This window comes from Trachypithecus francoisi, unplaced genomic scaffold (genome assembly GCF_009764315.1).
Source record: "Trachypithecus francoisi isolate TF-2019V2 unplaced genomic scaffold, Tfra_2.0 Lachesis_group2, whole genome shotgun sequence".
In the NCBI taxonomy this organism is placed as follows: Eukaryota; Metazoa; Chordata; class Mammalia; order Primates; family Cercopithecidae; genus Trachypithecus; species Trachypithecus francoisi.
The window spans coordinates 128,092,814-128,113,288 of record NW_022681465.1 but is presented as its reverse complement, the minus strand read 5'-3'; the positions used below and the strand labels follow the sequence as shown (position 1 = coordinate 128,113,288).

Here is a 20,475-nt window from a genome sequence, read left to right as displayed (position 1 = left end):
TTTTTTTTAGTAAAGACGGGGTTTCACCATGTTGGTCAGGCTGGTCTCGCACTCCTGACCTCATGATCCACCCGCCTTGGCCTCCCAAAGTGCTGGGATTACAGGCGTGAGCCACTGTACCCGGCCAGAATAGGTGTATGTTTAACTTTATTTTATTTTATTTTCTTCCTTTTTTTTTTTCTTATTGTTCTTATTTCTCTGAGGCATACATGTAACTTTATAAAAACTTTCAGTTTTCTAAAGTGGTTGTATCATTTTATACTCCCTCTAGCAATAACAGCATTCTAGTTATTCAAAATGCTTGTTAGTGAAGGAGTTGAGAATATGCTATCCCAAAATATGCCACCCTGGCATTTTGACTATTTTAAGTTAAAGACACTTAAAAAACAGCAGGCACAAGAAGATCACTGTGACTTTTCTGTTTCTTAAAAGCAGGAGATGACATTCCCACATGAAAGATGCCCTCCCATACAAGAAGTAAAGTGAACATTCCTATCACCAAAGACAGGAAGTTAATGCCAGATAATTCTGTACCAACCTTATTAAAATAACTGATCTTCTAGCCTCAAAAAATGTAGTTACTTTCTCACAATTTAGTACTCTGTCTAATTTGGTATTTAATTGCAACTCTAACTGCATCTTTGGGTCTTCACTTTCTTAGGAACGACCTATGCCACATAAAGCTTATATAAAATAGATTTGTATGCTTTTTTCCTGTTGATCTACCTTAATTGAATTATTAAGTCTAGCTGAAAAACCCTGAAAAGACAGAAGTAAAATTTGCCTCCTTTATATTATCATTTGATGCTTTCAGTCTTTACCTTTGGCCATTCTGTTAGGTATGTAATGGTATCTTCATGTGGTTTTAATTTGCTTCTCTAATCTTGAGCATCTTTTTATGTGCTTATCGGCTATTCTTATATCTTCCTTTTTAAGGCTATTCTTATATCTTCCTTTTTAAAGTGTTGTCCGGGTCGGGTGTGGTGGCTCATGCCTGTAATCCCAGCACCTCGGGAGGCCGAGGCAGGCGGATCATTTGAGGTTAGGAGCTCGAGCCTGAGCAACCTGGTGAAACCCTGACTCTACTCAAAATACAAAAATTAGCTGGGTGTGGTGGCATACACCTGTAATCCCAGCTACTCGGGAGGCTGAGGCAGGAGAATTGCTTGAACCCGGGAGGCAGAGGTTGCAGTGAGCCGAGATCGTGCCACTGCAGTCCAGCCTGGCAGACAGAGTGAGACTCTGTCTCAATAATTAATAAATAAATAAATAGCGTTGTATGGCAGATCCACCTGACAGCAATAACTTTAAGCATACCCTGAGAATGACCCTGTGGTCTAAGAAGAATGTATGCTTGGAGCTAAAGAATTCAGGAATGGCCAAGGCGAATATTCACTCCTTATCTATGGAGGACATCTAAAGAATGTGTGCTTGGAGTCTGGAGCTAAGGAATCCAGGAATGGCCAAGGCGAATATTCACTCCTTATCTATGGAGGACATCTGAGCCCCGGTTCATCCCTTGCAACACAAGCTGTACAGGTGATGGAGGCCCTTTGTTATGGGTTAAATGGAGGTTGCTAGGTGGAAAATGCTATATAAACCATACTTTTTACAAACAGCAGTGGTTCTCCTGTCCAGCCCACTGCCACTGGACTGTCCTTGTATTTAAGTTCCCTCAATAAACCCTATATCTGGTTCACTGTCTCTGGGTCTTTTCTTCAACCTTTCATACATGATGCCACTCCTGTTGGAGTCAATAGAGGTCTGACATGACAAGTGTCTGTTAAAAACTTCTGTCTGGCCGGGCGCGGTGGCTCAAGCCTGTAATCCCAGCACTTTGGGAGGCCGAGACGGGCGGATCATGAGGTCAGGAGATCGAAACCATCCTGGCTAACACGGTGAAACCCCGTCTCTACTAAAAAATACAAAAAACTAGCCGGGCCAGGTGGCGGGCGCCTGTAGTCCCAGCTATTCGGGAGGCTGAGGCAGGAGAATGGCGTGAACCCGGAAGGCGGAGCTTGCAATGAGCTGAGATCCGGCCACTGCACTCCAGCCCGGGCGACAGAGTGAGACTCCGTCTCAAAAAAAAAATAAAATAAAATTTTCTGTCCATTTTAGAACTTTTTTTTTAAATTATCGAGTTGTAGGAGTTAATTGCTCTGAATATTAGTTCTTTTCAGATATATATAGAGAGAGAGAGAGAGAGAGATTTCCCGTCCCAATAGCAAGACCCTGTCTCTAAACACAAAAAACAATTTGTTTAATTAGCTGGTTGTGGTTGTGCACGCCTAGCTGCTTGGGAGGCTGAGGCTGTAGAACTACGTGCAGCCCAGGAGTTCCAGGCTGCAGTGAGCTGTGATGGCACCACTGCTCTCCAGCCTGGGTGACAGAGGGAGACCCTGTCTTGAAACAATAAAAATAAATACATTATGCCCAGTTAGCCACTTGGGATCCATCTTGAAAGACTGGCTTTTTCAGGTTCACATTTGTTCACAAATGCAAACACACAACACAATTCTTCATAATTTATATTAATAGATTTCTCTGAATGCCTCTTAGAGTTTACCATGTGCTGTGTGCTCTAAATGAATATAACATTAAAAGTTAGATGATTCTTTTAGTTCAATTCGAAAGGCAATTTTTGATGTTCTTAAATTGGTACAGAGCCATAATCCAGAATAGCGATGCAAAAGCTCACTGAGCACATTCATTACCCTTCAAAGTCTTCGAAAACAGATTACTGGGCTTCGCTCCTAGAGAATGATTTCATTTCTTAGGTTCTGTGGTGCAGGCGGGTTTGGAAATCACTTATCTAAAAGTCCTTAATGCTTTGTGAAACTTAAGTTCACTCCATCTACCATTTCCTCAGAGGGCAGCGTAGTATTAATGGAAATGACCCGTTGCATTTTACTTCTTGCGTGCTGTTACCACCACCGCCTTTTACTCTCCTTTGAAATAATTAAAAAGCACTGGGAAGGGAAAGCACTGCAGAATTTTCCTAAACATAATCTGTTGCAATAAGATATAACTAAATAAAATGACAGAAAACTGTGCCTTTTAGAAGAGGAATCAACTGCATGATCTGTGTGCTTTCCAAAAGCGTGGCTCACTCTTCTTCCGCAAGAGAAAACTACAACCAGTCTTGACAGGAAGTTGTTGGGTTTTTGTTTTTGTTTTTGTTAAACAGTTCTACCAAATAGTTTTGCAAATAGACCCAGGCTTGACTGGCAATTAAACATGAAACTTCTCATTGGGTATTTTCGAGACTACCACGGGGAATCAGCTACCAGCTTACTGCCATGTGGGAAAACTGCACGAGATTCCGGGATCGGAATCAAAATGCTAATTTAAAAGGTCAAGTGAAGCTGCGCCTCACGTTTTGGCGTGCCTGCGCTCTCTGCAGGCAGCAGCGAACAAAGACCCAGCAAGAGAAGGCAGAGGCTAAGACCCATCCCGTATCTGCTCTCCTGAAATAATTCTGGAGTCATGCCTGAAATGCCAGAGGACATGGAGCAGGTAAGAACTAGCAATTCAAGAAATGAAGCATTCTAGAGTAAGAGATGCTTTAAAAGCATTCCAGTGAACGCCTGCTAAAAACAATTGTTGTGTAAAGAAAATAGAAACGGGTGTCATTCATTTCCTTAAAACAACCTCGGGACAAGGAAGAATAAGCCAACTTTAGTTACTGACCTAGAGAACCAGGTTATGAAGAACTCAGCTAAGTCTCATTAGCTGACAAGAGTAAAATGCAAGACAGAATTGCAGTTTCATTTACCATTTTAAATGCAATTATGTATATAAAGTTTCTACATAAATAAGGTTTCTCTCTGTAGTTGTGTGTTCCAGATGTTCTTTGTCTTTGTATTAATTTAATCTGCTAACATAACTTTTAGTTTCAGGCTGCTCTCTTTAAATATATATACTTCACCACCACACCAAGTTGTACATTGTCTATGTAAGAATGGCGTTTGATTCGCATAGACCCTACCATCATTAAAGAAAATGATTAAAAACCATATCCAAACATATGCCCCTAGAACTGTACCCAACTTTTACGGGGAAAGTATCAAGTCAGATTCTCAAAAGCAGCCAAGTTAAACTTTCTGTTCCTCAAGGCTAGGCTGCTCTGAGAATCAGAATGCTAATTGCATATGCTTGCCCTTAAACCTTTTTCTCGTTGAAGAAGGAAGAATTAGTTTTCTTTTCTCCCATAGAAAGGTAAGATTACATCATGTGTTGCGACTAGAAACTTTAAACCGAATTCCCAGTTTTTAAGAGAGGAGTATTAAGATGATCTTGGCTGCTCCCCCGGCCCTCCTCCCGCCCTCTTCTTTGTTGTCGCCGGATTATACTTGTTTAGCGATGGGGCAGTCCTCAAGGATTCCCTAAATAATGCTAAACTGATGAACAGTAATAGCCTGTATTAAAAAAAAAAATCGGAAAATAAGAAACCTCAGGCTGTCTTCGATTACTGTTCTAGAGAAACTTACGTTTACACAAATGAGGAAATGAGTTTTTGTTGGGGGTGGGGGAGAAAGGAAAGTCACGGTGTTCTGACGTGGAAAAACTCCTTTAAAAGGCTGCTTAGTCTTTAGTTTGAAAATAAACCAAAAAGGATTAGGAGACGGGGAAAGGCCCTAGGAAAATCCAAGCAGTGGTCACGTTTGTGGGCGACGTTTAGAGCTTGCTATCCTGGGCACACAAGAACCGTTGGACTATTCGGTGCAAAGTTGGCAAATCCTACACGGCCTGTGCCAGGGTTTACTTTCTGCATAAATTTCTTTTTTTTTTTTTTTTTTTTTTTTTTTATATATAAGCTGAGCTTTTTTCTTTTTTTTTTTTTTTTTTTTTTTTTTATTATACTTTAGGTTCTAGGGTACATGTGCATAACGTTTATATCATGTGTAACTCCCCAAAGCAATCCCTCCCTCCTCCCCCCTCCCCATGATAGGCCCCAGTGTGTGATGTTCCCCTTCCCGAGTCCAAGTGATCTCATTGTTCAGTTCCCACCTATGAGTGAGAACATCTGCATAAATTTCACAGGCGTCCGACCCGGGTGGGAACTTTTTGCGATTTTGAACTGGAAGGGAAATAAGTCGGCATCAGCACTTAGGGCTGATTGACTTTTAAAAGGTGGTAGAACGCCCAGCATTACACGCTGCTGCTTAAATTCTCGGTGCTTACCAAGGCTGGGCTCGCGTGGCCCAATCCTGCAGTTCCCGAGGCGGTGTTTCTCAAAGGGTGGGCTTGATTCTGGTTAAACCCCTTAAGAAGCCGGACCCCGGGCTCGTTTCTCCTTATGTAATTATGGGTAAAGTCCAAGGACCTGCATTTTGAAGAGGTACCTAAGTAGTTCATCTTCCTTTCCCCCACAACTTTTTATTTTTAATTAAAAATAGTTTTACATTTTTGAAATCTCACACACAGGTTTTTTCTTTTTTTAAGCATCCAGGAAGACAAATGGCTCAGACGCCAACCCTTTTCTTTTTATTCCTTGTCTTTTTCTAAATCTTTAAAACCCACACCTAGGGCTCTAGAGATGTGTCCATTATGCTCTACCCACCTCCGCCCCCGCCCCCATGACTTTAAAATGCTTTCTTTCTACTTTGTGTTGCTCAGTCGATCCTCATGCACTAAGCAGTCTGCAAACTTGAAACTCAAAGCGATCCAGTTCAATCTTTTCCCGAGTCAAGAAAAAATAGAAAAAAAGTAGACGAAAAAGCACACAAATAAAATCTCCGAAACAAAACCTGAATTCACTGCCTAAGGTCAGGGCCTTTCTTTTGTGTGTAGCTTTAACCACCGGCGCGTGGGCTGGGGGCGGACCGCGCGTGCCCTTCCTCTTTCTGGGGCGTCGGCAGAACGTGGCCAATCAACGGGCGCGGCTATGGCAGCGGAAGCCGGAAGCGGCGAGCGGGGTCGTTCTGGGCCTAGGGAAGGCGGGCCGAGGGCGTCTGAGCTGAGGCCCGCGTCGATCCTGGGTTGGAGGAGGTGGCGGCCGGTGAGGCTGCGGCGTGAAGACGGCGGGCATGGTGGGGCGGGAGAAAGAGCTCTCTATACACTTTGTTCCCGGGAGCTGCCGGCTGGTGGAGGTGAGGGAGTCGGCCTGGGCGTCTCCGGTGGGAGCGGGGTCGCCGAGGGGGACAAGCCGCCGGGGCTCGGGCGGCTTTCAAGGCATATTCCGCCCGGGTCAGAGCCTCCGGCAGGGAGTGGTCTCACTGCCACCCTCCCAGCCCCGGATCCGAGGGTGGCGCCACCGAGTTTGTTTATCTCGGCGCACACGGGTCAGTGTTTTTTTTTCTTCCAGCCACTGCGGCAGGAAGCAAGTAGGTGGAGGTTTTACTTTCGAGTTCAGTCTCTGCTCCTGACAACAAAGAGGTTTTTCAGAGTTGTTTCTGTTTTGATTTTGTTTTTCCCCGTTTCTTCATCTTTGGTTCGTATTCCTCGATCTTACAAGTTCGTAGGTTTGAGAAAGAACAGGAAAAGGTGACTTCACACAAATAACAGTGCTGGAGATGACAACTTACTGAACTCTAAGTTCTCAGCACGGTTATGCGCTTGAAGGGCTTTACTTTAATCATCCACTGTGAGATACTGTTATTGCCTCATTTTAGAGATGAGAAAACAGGCATAGAGGGTGAGACATTGGCCCACGTTCATTCCGTAAGGTTGGAGCCTGGATTTCAGATACAGGTTTGTGTGACTGTCTGGGGCTTTGAACCACTACGGAGTTACCCTGAAGGAAGGTTATGATGATGATTGGAAGATCCATCTCTGGTGCCCCTCGCACCCCCGCCCCATCTTGTTCCATTCCACTTAACGGCTTCCAGCATTAATCTGACAACAGAACATATCCAACCCTGGGGATAAGAACACTGCTAATGCCCAGACCATGTCTTTTGGAGAGAAGAGAGAATATAGGAGATGGCTGTTTTTGTTAATGCAGTCTTCGTGCTTCCAAATGTACTTAGGGTTTAGGGTTTTCAAATCACGTTGGTTCTTTGAGGGTAAAGTTAAGATAAATGGTTTGTTAAACCTCTATGTTGGTAGGTCCTCCAGACGGTGCTGAGTGCATGTTACGTATTGTATGTTTACATTTATATGTATGCATTCGGTGTACGTGTGCATATAAAGCTTAATCTACTTTCACAGAAAGAAGTTCAGTATAAAAATGAAAATAGCTTTTCGTGTTTTCCTTCATTAAAAATGAAACAACGAAGAGCTTGGCACAGACTTACTGCTGTCAAAACCTGTAGAATTAAAGCTTACTGACTCATGAGAACGAGAACTGTCTCATAGTTAATGTTAGAGAAGCAGCCTAGAGTGGTTCCTGTTAGTAATACTGTCTGTGGGGCACAGTAGGGTCACAGTAGGAGTTAGACCAGTCCCACCTAAGTAGTTAGAGAATCTTAAAAAGTATATCTCAGTAATGTTTACTTAAAAGGTCTGTTTCTGGGGAATTAAAAAATAAACATGAAACTGTGCCAAGTTTTAAAGTTTCCAAAAACGACAAGGCATTTACTTTTTAGGGAAGCCCCCTTCCACATATTAGTAATAGTCCATTCTTTACTTTTCTAGGCATTTTTTAGTAGACATTAATGCGAGTGTGCTACAGTAGAAATCACTGTCGCAGAGAACTGTGTTGGACCATTCGGAAAGAGCCATATATCTCCCATTACCTATACAATTTGGTATCATTCGATTAGATAGAATAATAACAGTAGCTCCACATTTATTTATATGTATTTAATTTTTCAAGAAATGTTTTTTTGGTGTCCATAAATCTGGTCCCTTGGAGTGGTTGAATTCCGTACTTCAAAGTTTAGACAATAAGAGGAAGATACGTTTACAGTAACTTAAACTGATACTAGATCTACTTTCCCCCATATAATAAAAGTTGAGAAAAAGTAGACTTCAGGCAAAGTATTATCAACTCTTTATTGTGCCTTGAGTGAACTAGATAGCATTTTGTTCTTTCATTCTGAGTTTCTTAAAGTGTTTAGCCATTTCTTCCTTGTGCACAGCTAAAATAATTTATGGAGTGCAGGTCCAAAGTAGTTTTTAGAGGGATATTTCTTTTTCTAAAGAACAAACCAAAAAGCCCCAACAAAACAGTGTAAGAGGCAGAGTACTGTTTATATAGGAGCTCAAAAATAGAGATATTTGTTTGGCATATTTTAAATTTCGGAGTAATGCTTATTCAGAGGAAAAGTTACCTTGTTTAACTAAACGAAACTATTCGGACTCCTTGTGGTAGGAATAATATGGAAACTGTTAGAAATGTAGAAGTTTAAAGCTCAAAGAGCCTTAGTCATTTTGTCTAAATGCCTCCCCCATGTACCAATGAGGAATTAGATCAGTAGAGATAGAATAACTTCTTAACACCAGTTTGTGGCAGAACAGATAAAACTGTAATCATTCATGAAACCAAATATTAGTTCAAAGGATTGAGACAAAATGCAGTGTATTTGACTTGACCAGAGAAGCAAGAAGACTCAGGTTCTGGTTCCAGCTTTTTTACTGTAGACAAAACCTTTAACACCGGACTTCTTGTTTCTCGCTTTGGAAATACCTTTTGTAACAAGCTTTTTTTTTTTTTTTTTTTTCCCTTCTTGCTCTGTCGCCCAGTTGAGTGCAGTGGCTCAATCTTTGCTCACTGCAACCTCTGCCTGCAGGGTTCAAGCGATTCTCCTGCCTCAGTCTCCCAAGTAGCTGAGATTTTAGGCGCCCACCACCATGCCAGATTAGTTTTCGTATTTTTGGTAGAGACAGGGTTTCACCATGTTGGCCAGGCTGGTTTTGAACCCCTGACCTCAGGTGATCCGCCCACCTTGGCCTCCCAAAGTACTGGGATTACAAGTGTGAGCCATGGCACCTGGCCTCAAACTGCTGTTATTAAAAAAACAAAAACAACTAACTATGATTATATACTCATATAACATGTTAGTTTTCTTTTTTGTTTGTTTTTTTGAGACGAAGTCTCGCTCTTGTTCCCCAGACTGGAGTGCGATGGTGCAATCTCAGCTCACTACAACCTCCACCTCTCGCGTTCAAGCGATTCTCCTGCCTCAGCCTCCTGAGTAGCTGAGATTACCTACAATTACCTTTAAAAAATATGAAACAGTGTACAGTACCCAGCGGTCAGATGTCAGTGCTGAAGATTTTTATTAAGAGTGAGGATCTGAAGTGCAAGCATTTACTGAAATGGAAATGATACTGCACAGCATTCTGTTTGAAAATTAACATGAATAGGCCGGGGGCGCACTGGAGGCCTTACATAGTAACCTAGGGGTATAAGGATATAAAGTTGCATTTTCTCCTGCAACTCCACTTCCTTTTTTAAGTTAAGCCTATTATATTCCCTAAAGAGCCTTATTCTTCTCTATACTTAACACTGCATCAGCTCCAAAATGCTCTTAATTATAATAAGATCATCTGGGCTCTTATTTAAGTTGCACTAAGTTAGCAGAAAATACTGCCAAACTATGACAGTTCTTAAGATTTTTTGTTTTAATTCATTTAACAGAGATGTTAAAATGAAACAAGTGTACTTCACAGAATCAGTGAAGTACCCAGATCTTAATTCACTGTTTAGTAACTTTTGTGGATTGTATAATGCTTTGGCTTCTATTTCAAGTTTTCTTTTTTAAGGGGGAAAGATACTGTTGTCATTTTGAGAAAGGTAGATGGCACTTTTTGTTTTGCTTGTATAAGAGAAACAGATTTTTATGAAAGCTTTGAACTTTCCTGGAGTTCAGAGTACCCTAGTCCTCAAAGTGCAGTCTCCAAATCACAATGATCAGCATCACTTGTTGGAACTTGTTGGGATTGCAAATTATCAAGTCCCACCCCAGACCTTTGTGATCTAAAAGCCCTCCAGGTGATTGTGATCCACACTGAAACCTGAGAACCACTGACCTTAGGAACTGTGGTTACCTGTTCCTTTGCTTCCCTACAGTGAACTAAAAAAGTGAGAAACTCGGAAGAAACCAAATTATCTCTTTTATAGTATTTTTTCAGGAATCTTTACAGTATTTACCCTGTGTAAATTGTTTTGTCTGTTGTATCTGTACTAGACTTGGCATGTTTTCTCCTCTTTACAGTTCAATCTTTGTAGAGCTGTTTTCTTGCCAAATTTCAAAGAAAATATTTTGTTGGCTGAAATCCTTGTTTTCATAGATCAATTGGTTTAGAGCCAAGTTTTGCAACGCAGCCTGAAGGAAATTGCTTTCAACTTTTAAAATGTCTTGAAATTGGTTGAACTAAGGAAAAATAATCCTAAGAATTTACCTTTATACTATCTTTCCCTGTTAGTCTTTTCATTTTAGGTTTTTGATATGCTAGAAATACTTGATTTTGGTGTCTTTTTTTTTTTATGTATGTATTCGGCTGAGTAATTTAATTGAGCTAAGGGCTTTAAATGGTCTTTGGTACTGTATATGTATTTAAAGTTTTTGATAGCTCAGAATTAGATGACTATAACAACTCTTGAGATAAAATAACTGTTTTTTTTTTTTTAATAGTAAAAGTTGACTTTATTCAAGATCCTGGTGGGAAATTCGGTGTTACCCGTCTTGGGAAGAAGGGACATTTTTGGAACTGTGCTTGGAAACATAGAATTTAAATTGTTTCCTAAATAGTGGTTCTTTTTCATTTCTGTGTGTAAGAATTTATTTGTTTCACAGTAGCAACACAGATCTGCTTAAAATATTTTTTCTTATCCTTTGTGTTTATTAATTTTAGCTTTTTTTTTTGGAGATGGAGTCTTGCTCTTGTTACCCAGGCTGGAGTGCAGTGGCGCGCTCTTGGCTCATTGCAACCTCTGCCTCCCAGGTTCAAGTAATTCTCCTGCCTCAGCCTCCCGAGTAGCTGGGATTACAGGCACCTGCGACCACGCCTGGCTAATTTTTTGTATTTTTAGAAGAGGTGGGGTTTCACCATGTTGGCCAGGCTGGTCTTGAACTCCCGACCTCAGGTGATCTGCCCAGCTCGACCTCCCAAAGTACTGAGATTACAGGCATGAGCCACTGTGCCTGGCCAATTTTAACTATTCTATGTAGGTAAATTTAGGGTTAACTAAGGAACATTTACCAATTTGGTTAAACTTAGAAAGCATTTAAGTGTTGTAAGGACCAAGTTTTTTTTCCTCCTCCTAAATTCCTTTGAAATGTTGATTAATTCTCTACCTTGGGTCCATCAACGTATGATAAATCATTGAGACTTGAATGAACATGAGACTTGAAAGAACATTTGGGATTAAAATCTGAAGACCAGAAATGTCAGCTTGTAAATATATTGGCAGATTTGACCCAAATACTAATCAGGCCTTAAAATAGGTAAACTTAAAACACATTTCTCTCTAGATACTCAGAGCACCTTCGGTCATATCTATAGGAGCAAGACAAATTGTAAAGTCTTATAAACTGAAAAATGTAATATTTACTATTTAGGTACTTGGAGCAAAAGTATAAAAAAAGTTGCTGTTTATTCATTTGGGCATTGTCAATCATAAAACTAGGATTTTCTGTTAACATAGGAAATATAAATCTACATAATTCCTTGCATATCATCTTGTGTTCTTTTCCTTGGGAAAGATTATAACTTTTTTTTAATTAAAAACAAATTTTTTTTTTTTGAAACGGGGTCTCACTCTGTCGCCCAGACTGTAGTGCATGTCATGATCTTTGCTTATTACAGCCTCGATCTCCCAGGCCCAAGTGATCCTCCCACCCCAGCCTCCCAAGTAGCTAGGACTGCAGGCATGCACCACCTGTAGCTCAGCTAATTTTTGCTTTTTTTTTTTCTTTTGTAAGAATGGGGTTTCACCATGTTGCCCAGACTGGTCTCGAACTCCTGGGCTCGGGTGATCCATCCGCCTTGGCTTCCCAAAGTGCTGAGATTAAAGGCTTGAGCCACCATGCATGGCAAAAACTTTTTCTTACGGGATACAGTGTTTTGTATGGTTTGATTAATCATTGTTCTAACTTTATTTATTACATTTTTAAGTGTGTTTTCTGTTTTTTTATTTTAAAAATTTATTTTTATAAATATAAAGTATATTTTTACTTTTTTTTTTTGTATTGAGACAGGGTCTCACTATGTTACCCAGGCACTGGTCTCAAACTCCTGGGCCCAACGGATTCCCAAAGTGTTGGAATTACAGGTGTGAGCCTGGTGCCCGGCTCTAACTTAACCTTAGAATTGGCTTGCAGATATGGGACATAAACCAAAATATGTAGAATTAAGAAATTGAGGGAACAACGATGGTGACTAATTTATTTGAGAGAATTATTTTCAAAGTTAGTAACTCTTTCTTTCGCCTTCACCTTTTAGGAGGAAGTTAACATCCCTAATAGGAGGGTTCTGGTTACTGGTGCCACTGGGCTTCTTGGCAGAGCTGTACACAAAGAATTTCAGCAGAATAATTGGCATGCTGTTGGCTGTGGTTTTAGAAGAGCAAGACCAAAATTTGAACAGGTTAATCTGTTGGATTCTAATGCAGTTCATCACATCATTCATGATTTTCAGGTATGATTTAGGTTATTTTAACGTATACATGAACAATATTAAGAATTGTCTGGATGATATAGAAAATATCCTTGCTCTCAAAGAAATTACTATGCTTGAAAGCTCTAAAGCTATAACCTATTATGCAGTAGCATTTTTTTCATTTAGTATGACATGGCACATATAATCCTTAAAGTTAAATTTTGACACGTTGACAAAGACAAATAAGTATTTTGTAAAAAGCTTAATGTTTATAGAGTGCCTTCTAAGTAATACTTTCTCTGCAGATGGTTTTCAGATGTTACTGTAAACCTCACAACACTGCAAAATAGTTTTTTTTTTTTTTAGAGCTAAGGAAGCAGGGTCAGGTTTTTGGTATCACTGATACTATTATTCCTTTGACATGGATTTATTGGATATTTAAATCATGTTAATTGCATTAATGATAGCTCTTTCCTCCTGTCCAAATTGGGGGATAAAACTTGTTTTGATTTAGAAACACTTTTGTTTTAATCTGTTTTGTTTTTGTTTTTGAGATGTAGTCTTGCTCTGTTCCCTAGACTGGAGTGCATTGGTGGAGTTCCAGCTCACTGCAGCCTCCGCCTCCCAGGGTTCAAGCAGTTCTCCTGCCTCAGCTTCCTGAGTACCTGAGACTACAGGTCTGCGCAGCCACACCTGGCTAATTTTTGTATTTCTAGTAGAGATGGGGTTTCACCATGTTGGCCAGGCTGGTCTCGAACTCCTGACCTTAAGTGATCCGCCCTCCTCAGCCTCCCAAAGTGCTGGGATTATAGGTTTGAGCCACCACGCCCAGCCTAGAAACACGGTTGTTTTATTTTCAAATGGGGTCTCACTCTGTCGCCCAGCGTGTGGAGTACGATAGATCGATCACAGCCCACCATAGCCTTGAGTGCCTTGGCTCAAGTGATCCTTCTGCCTCAGCCTCCACAACAGTTAAAAGTACAGGCTCATACCACCACGCCTGGCTGATTTTTAATTTTTTTTGTAGAGATCGAGTACCACTATGTTGCCCAGTCTTATCTCGAACTGCTGGCCTCAAGCAGCCTCTCACCTCAGCCTCCCAAAGTGTTGGAATTACATGCATGAGCCATCACAACAGAATAAAAATACAGTTGTTGACAGTTTGTTTTCTGGTGTGTGTCTACATATTATGAAATACTCTTTTCAGTCCCTATAAATTTTTTTTTTTTTTTTTTTTTTTGAGACGGAGTCTTGCTCTGCCACCCAGGCTGGAGTGCAGTGGCCAGATCTCAGCTCACTGCAAGCTCCGCCTCCCGGGTTTACGCCATTCTCCTGCCTCAGCCTCCCGAGTAGCTGGGACTACAGGCGCCCGCCTCGCCGCCCGGCTAGTTTTTTGTATTTTTAAGTAGAGACAGGGTTTCACCGTATTAGCCAGGATGGTCTCGATCTCCTGACCTCGTGATCCGCCCGTCTCGGCCTCCCAAAGTGCTGGGATTACAGGCTTAAGCCACCGCGCCCGGCCCCCTATAAATATTTTAAGTTTGAACCTTGCAGGGAAAAGAAGCAGCATGACAGAATTACGTTAGAAATTATAATGATTTATTCTTAGTTGAAGGAATGTTGATTTAATGCACATTTTTCTTTGAATTAATTTTAAGAAGGCTGTAATACCTCTTTCATTTTATTTTGAGTTAAAAAGACGTCAATGCTTAACTTCCAGCCCCATGTTATAGTTCATTGTGCAGCAGAGAGAAGACCAGATGTTGTAGAAAATCAGCCAGATGCTGCCTCTCAACTTAATGTGGATGCTTCCGGGAATTTAGCAAAGGAAGCAGGTAATGATGACTTTATAAAATTTTCATAAAATAATAAGTGATTGCTGAGTTTTTAAAAATTAAAGTTTGGTAGATGGTTATTCGTTTTTATATATCATGAAAAACCATTCTAAATTCCATGAAAGAGTAATGTCATGTAAAAATTTAATGGATTTGTCTTCTTTTTTTTGTAGCTGCTGCTGGAGCATTTCTCATCTACATTAGCTCAGATTATGTATTTGATGGAACAAATCCACCTTACAGAGAGGAAGATGTACCAGCTCCCCTAAATTTGTATGGCAAAACAAAATTAGATGGAGAAAAGGCTGTCCTGGAGAACAATTTAGGTAAGATGTAATCTCTTTAGCCCCTGATTGTTTTTGAAGACTTTAAAAATCTTTTATACCTATACATATAAATGTTTTTAAATTTAAAATGTTAGTCAGTGAATATGACTCATTAGAGAAAAATTAAAATATATTTAATCAAAAAATAAAAAATTCTAAGAGATAACTACTATGAATCCTTCAAGACAGTTTCCACTATCAGTGTTTACATATTCATCTTTGTGCATAGAAAACAAGTCAGGTAATGCAAGCTTTTGTGTAACTTATTTTCAGAAAACAGGGCAGTATAATAGAGTGAGATATTCTGTTATATGTATATGTATTCTTTTATATGTATGTTATTCTGTTATATGTATATGTATTTTGTTTTTATGTATTCTGTTATATGTGTTAGCATTCTGTTACATGTATGGTGTTTCTTTTTTCCTATATGTGAGTTTGTGCAGAATACACATCTCCTTGTATAAAAAGTATACACTCCTTAGAAAAAATGTAAAATTACTAAGAATAAAAGTTCTCATAAATGCTGTCTTAGACAGATAAACACCAAATGTGATTAAGTGTGGAAGCATTTTTACATATTTTCAAAAAATGTGTGCATGTTGTTTCATAACCTGTTTTTTTCTCCCTCAACATCTTTGCATTTCAGTACAAGTGGAGTGAGCTCTGGGATATCTTAATCCTATCAGTGGCTGCATAGAATTTAATTTAATGAGCCCCTGCACTAAAACTAGTGCCTTAGACTGTACTATGGCCTTGAGAAGCAGCCCTAGCATAGAATACCTTAATAACGGACATTTAGGTTTTTTTTAAAGTTTTCTTGTATTACAAATTATTCTGTCGAAATCATCCTTGAATACATTTGTCTCAGTTTATTTCGTGCTGCTAAAACAGAATACCAACAACTCGGTAGTTTATAAAGAACAGAAATTTATTTCACACAGTTCTAGAGGCTGAGAAGTCCAAGATCAAGGTGTGAGGATCTTCTTTCTGGCCCTCAAGAGGGCAGGAATGCTGTGTTCTCACATGGCAGAAGAGCAGAAAGGGATATGCTTCTTCCTTCAAGCCCTTTTATAATGGCATTGATCCATTCATGAGAGCAGAGCGCTGATGACCACCTAAAGACCCCCCAAAATGCCCCATCTCCCAACACTGTTGCTTCATGGATTAAGTTTCAACATGGATTTTTGGAGAGGACAAAAACATTCAAACCATAGCAATATCTAAGTTCTCTTGTCATATAATGTAAAAGAAAATGTTTGATTTGCAGTTAAAATGTTAACTATTGTATACCATCAGCAGGGACCGTTATATAATCTAAATATTAATGAGTGGTTGTAAAACTAATGTGAACGCTCATATACCCTTCACATAAATTCACACATTTTAATGTTTTGTCACATTTGTTTTATATGTATGCTTTTGCCAGACCCATTGATAATTAGTTGAATTTCATCTCCAGATACTTCACCTTTTATCTTCTAACACCAAGAATGTTCTTTACATAATTACAATGCAATTATCATACATTGGAAAGTTAACATTAATATGATACTGTAATCAAATACAAATCTATTTAAGAATTTTCTCATTTATGCCAAAAATGTCCTTTATTGCTTTTGTTTTTTAATCTAGCATCCAAAGACTATTAATTGCATTTAGTTGTCATGATAGGTTTTATTTTTAATGATCATAATAATGTAGGATTTTTATATATAAAAACTAGTCCAAATGACAGAACATACTTAGCAAATGTGTTTTTGACTTTTCTTTTTTGTTTTTTGAGACAGGGTCTCAGTCGCCTGGGCTGGAGTGCGGTGGAACACAGCTCACTATAGTCTTGACCTCCTTGGCTGAAGCGATCCTCCCACCATGAATGGCTAATATTTTTACATTTTGTAGAGATGAGGTCTCACTATGTTGCCCAGGCTGGTCTTGAACTCCTGGGCTTAAGTAGTCCTCCTGCCTTGGCATCCCAAGTGCTGGAACTACAGGCATGAGCCCCACCACACTCAGCCTTGGACTGTTTTTAATTTTATTTTTGAGGCAGGGTCTCACTCTGTTGCCCAGGCTAGAGTACAGTGTTGCAGTCATATCTCATTGCAGCCTCGAACTTCCAGGCTCAAGAGATCCTCTTGCCTCACTCAGCCTCCCAAGTAGTTGGGACTACAGGCATGTGTCACCTTGCCCAGCTAATTTTCATTTTAATTTTTTGTAGAGACGGATTTTTGCTATGATGCCCGAGCTGATCTTGAACTCCTGGCCTCAAGTGATCCTTCTGCCTTGGCCTCCCAAAGTGCTAGCATTATAGGCATGAGCCACTGCGCCTGGCCTTGACTATTTTTACATTACATTGTCACAAGTGAGCTGTGTCATTATGTTTTTTTTTGTAATTAAAAGGCAAGGTTTCTACTTTGATATTATTTAAATCCATACCCTTGTATCTTACATCAAAATATAAGAGCCAGTCAGCTTTAAAATACTTGCTTTTATTCTTCTCTAGGAGCTGCTGTTTTGAGGATTCCTATTCTGTATGGGGAAGTTGAAAAGCTCGAAGAAAGTGCTGTGACTGTTATGTTTGATAAAGTGCAGTTCAGCAACAAGTCAGCGAACATGGATCACTGGCAGCAGAGGTTCCCCACACATGTCAAAGATGTGGCCACTGTGTGCCGGCAGCTAGCAGAGAAGAGAATGCTGGTAAGAAGGATTCCTGAGACCTGTGTTAGCGAAGGTCCACTTTGTCTTTTCCATGCTTGAACTTTCATAGTTATACTTGGAGTGTTACTGAGTGAAAGCCAAAAGTGCTTTTTTAAAACTATTAGACCAAGTAAAAGTGGTTTACATGTAGTACACTGTATTCCTGAAGAATAAAAATATTATGCTCTTCTGTCTACATTTATTTCTTATGTACTATAGACCCCATCATTTCTTTTATTGGAAAGTGTTAGAAAACTTCAAAATAATCACCTAATGTCTGTTAAGAAGGTACTCTTTGGGGGCTGGGCATGGTGGCTCACACCTGTAATCCCAGCACATTTGAGAAAGTTAGTATTAAATATAATATCCATACAAAGACAGATGAGACTGATTTAGTTTAGAATATTAATAGGATGACCACAGTTTTTTAATATATGAGAATTATATTTTGTAATATATAACATGACAATATTTAAGAAAGTTTAGCTCAACTTGAATGGTTCTATTAAGTTTTTGTTTTAGGGTAATTAAAAATACTCATTAAATTGGACTGTTTTCATAAAAATCTGTAATCACATTTTATATTCCCACCAATTAAGTAAAACTGGAGCCTTTTTATTTTAAAAATTCTTAAGGTTTAAATTCTAGAAATTGCTCTTTTGTGTTTTGCTGGGAGTATTAGTAGAAACAATTTTAGATACCTTGATGAGAGCTTTCCGGAAAAAGAGGGTTGCGTTTTAGTGCCTGGACCTTGTTCTAAATAAGCTTTTTTGTCAAACCTCTTATCCTACTCAACTCAAAACGTTGAAACTATTGAATTCATTGTGTCATTGTTCTTAGGATCCATCAATTAAGGGAACCTTTCACTGGTCTGGCAATGAACAGATGACTAAGTATGAAATGGCGTGTGCAATTGCAGATGCCTTCAACCTCCCCAGCAGTCACTTAAGACCTGTAAGTACATGGCTTTAAAAACCTTCTCGTAATCCCAGCACTTTGGGAGGCCGAGACGGGTGGATCACGAGGTCAGGAGATCGAGACCATCCTGGCTAACATGGTGAAACCCCGTCTCTACTAAAAAATACAAAAAACTAGCCGGGCAAGGTGGCAGGCGCCTGTAGTCCCAGCTACTCGGGAGGCTGAGGCAGGAGAATGGCGTGAACCCGGGAAGCGGAGCTTGCAGTGAGCTGAGATCTGGCCACTGCACTCCAGCCCGGGCGACAGAGCGAGACTCCGTCTCAAAAAAAAAAAAAAAAAAAAACCTTCTCTAGATCCATCGCTGTGGTATATATTATTGCTGTGTTGGGTAACTTCATTTCTCAGTACTAATCAAAGTGAACTTTGCTTGTATGCTGGCTTTTCATAGTGCTGCTTTTCTCGAAATTATCATCTATAGAGAAGATCATGAGTATTGAAGTTTGTAGAAAATGTATTATTGTCTTGATCGTGACAGGCATTTGGTTTATTTTTCCAGGGACGATCAAACCAGATTTCTTACGCTAAGAGCAAAAATGAGTAGCAAATATAAAACTTCAAAATGGCCAGGCGCCAATGGCTCATGCCTGTAATCCCAACACTTTCGAAGGCTGAGGCAGGAAGATCCCTTGAGCCCAGGAATTTGAGACTAGCCTGGGCAGTGGAGGGAGATCTCATCTGTGTTTAAAAATATATACATATTAAAAGGTCGGGGGGAACAAAGCCCTCAAATATAACCTTTCACTTACTTTTGATTTTTTTGTTTATCTTTCTTTAAAGATTACTGACAGCCCTGTCCTAGGAGCACAACGTCCAAGAAATGCTCAGCTTGACTGCTCCAAATTGGAGACCTTGGGCATTGGCCAACGAACACCATTTCGAATTGGAATCAAAGAATCACTTTGGCCTTTCCTCATTGACAAGAGATGGAGACAAACGGTCTTTCATTAGTTTATTTGTGTTGGGTTTTTGTTTTTTTTTTAATGAAAAGTATAGTATGTGGCACTTTTTAAAGAACAAAGGAAATAGTTTTGTATGAGTACTTTAATTGTGACTCTTAGGATCTTTCAGGTAAATGATGCTCTTGCACTTGTGAAATTGTCTAAAGAAACTAAAGGGCAATGTTGCCCTGTTTGCAGTAATTTTTCTTTTTATCATTTTGTTTGTCCTGGCTAAACTTGGAGTTCGAGTATAGTAAATTATGATCCTTAAATATTTGAGAGCCAGGATGAAGCAGATCTGCTGTAGACTTTTCAGATGAAATGCATTGTTCATTTTCATAACCTATATGTTTTCAGGATTTTTGAAGCTGTTGACCTTTTCATGTTGATTATTTTAAATTGTGGGAAATGGTATAAAAATCATTGGTGTTCATTATTTGCTTTGCTTGAGCTCAGATCAAAATGTTTGAAGAAAGGAACTTTATTTTTGCAAGTTACGTACAGTTTTTATGCTTGAGATATTTCAACATGTTATGTATATTGGAACTTCTACAGTTTGATGCTTCCTGCTTTTATAGCAGTTTATGGGGAGCACTTGAAAGAGCGTGTGTACATGTATTTTTTTCCTAGGCAAACGTTGAATGCAAACGTGTATTTTTTTAATATAAATATATAACTGTCCTTTTCATCCCATGTCGCCGCTAAGTGATATTTCATATGTGTGGTTATACTCATAATAATGGGCCTTGTAAGTCTTTTCACTATTCGTGAATAATAATAAATATGTACTGCTGGCATGTAATGCTTAGTTTTCTTGTATTTACTTACCTTTTTAAATGTAAGGACCAAACTTCTAAACTAATTGTTCTTTTGTTGCTTTAATTTTTAAAAATTACATTCTTCTAATGTAACATCTGATATATACAAAAGAATATAGTTTAATATATATTGAAATAAAACACAATAAAATTAACACTTGATCCAGAATATGAACTACCACCCCATCCTAGAATGTTACAGATATTGTATCTATTTGTGCCAACTGATTTTTTTTAACTAAAAATTAATAGCTATATAATCTTGTTTTATTATATATTTGATCCTTGAACAGTATGGGTTTAGGAGCATCAACCTTGCACAGTCTAAAATCCACTATAATTCTTTTTTTTTTTTTTTTTTTTTTTTTTTTTTTTTTTTTTTTTGAGACGGAGT

At 39.2% G+C, this 20,475-nt stretch overlaps 1 protein-coding gene across 3 annotated transcripts; it reads left to right on the top strand.

The window, feature by feature from the left end:
• The first annotated feature begins 3,163 nt into the window (after nucleotides 1-3,163).
• Nucleotides 3,164-20,236, top strand: MAT2B (methionine adenosyltransferase 2B). 3 transcript variants are annotated; one of them, XM_033180361.1, is made up of 7 exons: nucleotides 3,164-3,516; nucleotides 12,334-12,528; nucleotides 14,210-14,324; nucleotides 14,498-14,650; nucleotides 17,154-17,347; nucleotides 18,188-18,301; nucleotides 19,103-20,236. In XM_033180361.1, the coding sequence occupies exons 1-7, from the start codon at nucleotides 3,487-3,489 to the stop codon at nucleotides 19,271-19,273; spliced, it is 972 nt and encodes a 323-aa protein (XP_033036252.1). In that variant the 5' UTR covers nucleotides 3,164-3,486; the 3' UTR covers nucleotides 19,274-20,236. The 3 variants fall into 3 exon arrangements, with proteins under 3 accessions (XP_033036252.1, XP_033036251.1, XP_033036253.1); XM_033180360.1 differs by lacking the exon at nucleotides 3,164-3,516 and adding an exon at nucleotides 5,876-6,092; XM_033180362.1 differs by lacking the exons at nucleotides 3,164-3,516; nucleotides 19,103-20,236 and adding exons at nucleotides 5,982-6,092; nucleotides 18,604-18,620 and having other exon boundaries at nucleotides 18,188-18,317.
• Nucleotides 20,237-20,475: the final 239 nt, after the last annotated feature.

Bases quoted from the DNA above. Each gene is read 5' to 3' on its own strand.
- MAT2B (XM_033180360.1), top strand. From the start codon at position 6,030: ATGGTGGGGCGGGAGAAAGAGCTCTCTATACACTTTGTTCCCGGGAGC. The intron at 14,325-14,497 runs GTAATGATGACT...TTTTTTTTGTAG, and splicing joins GAATTTAGCAAAGGAAGCAG to CTGCTGCTGGAGCATTTCTC. The intron at 18,302-19,102 runs GTAAGTACATGG...CTTTCTTTAAAG, and splicing joins CCAGCAGTCACTTAAGACCT to ATTACTGACAGCCCTGTCCT.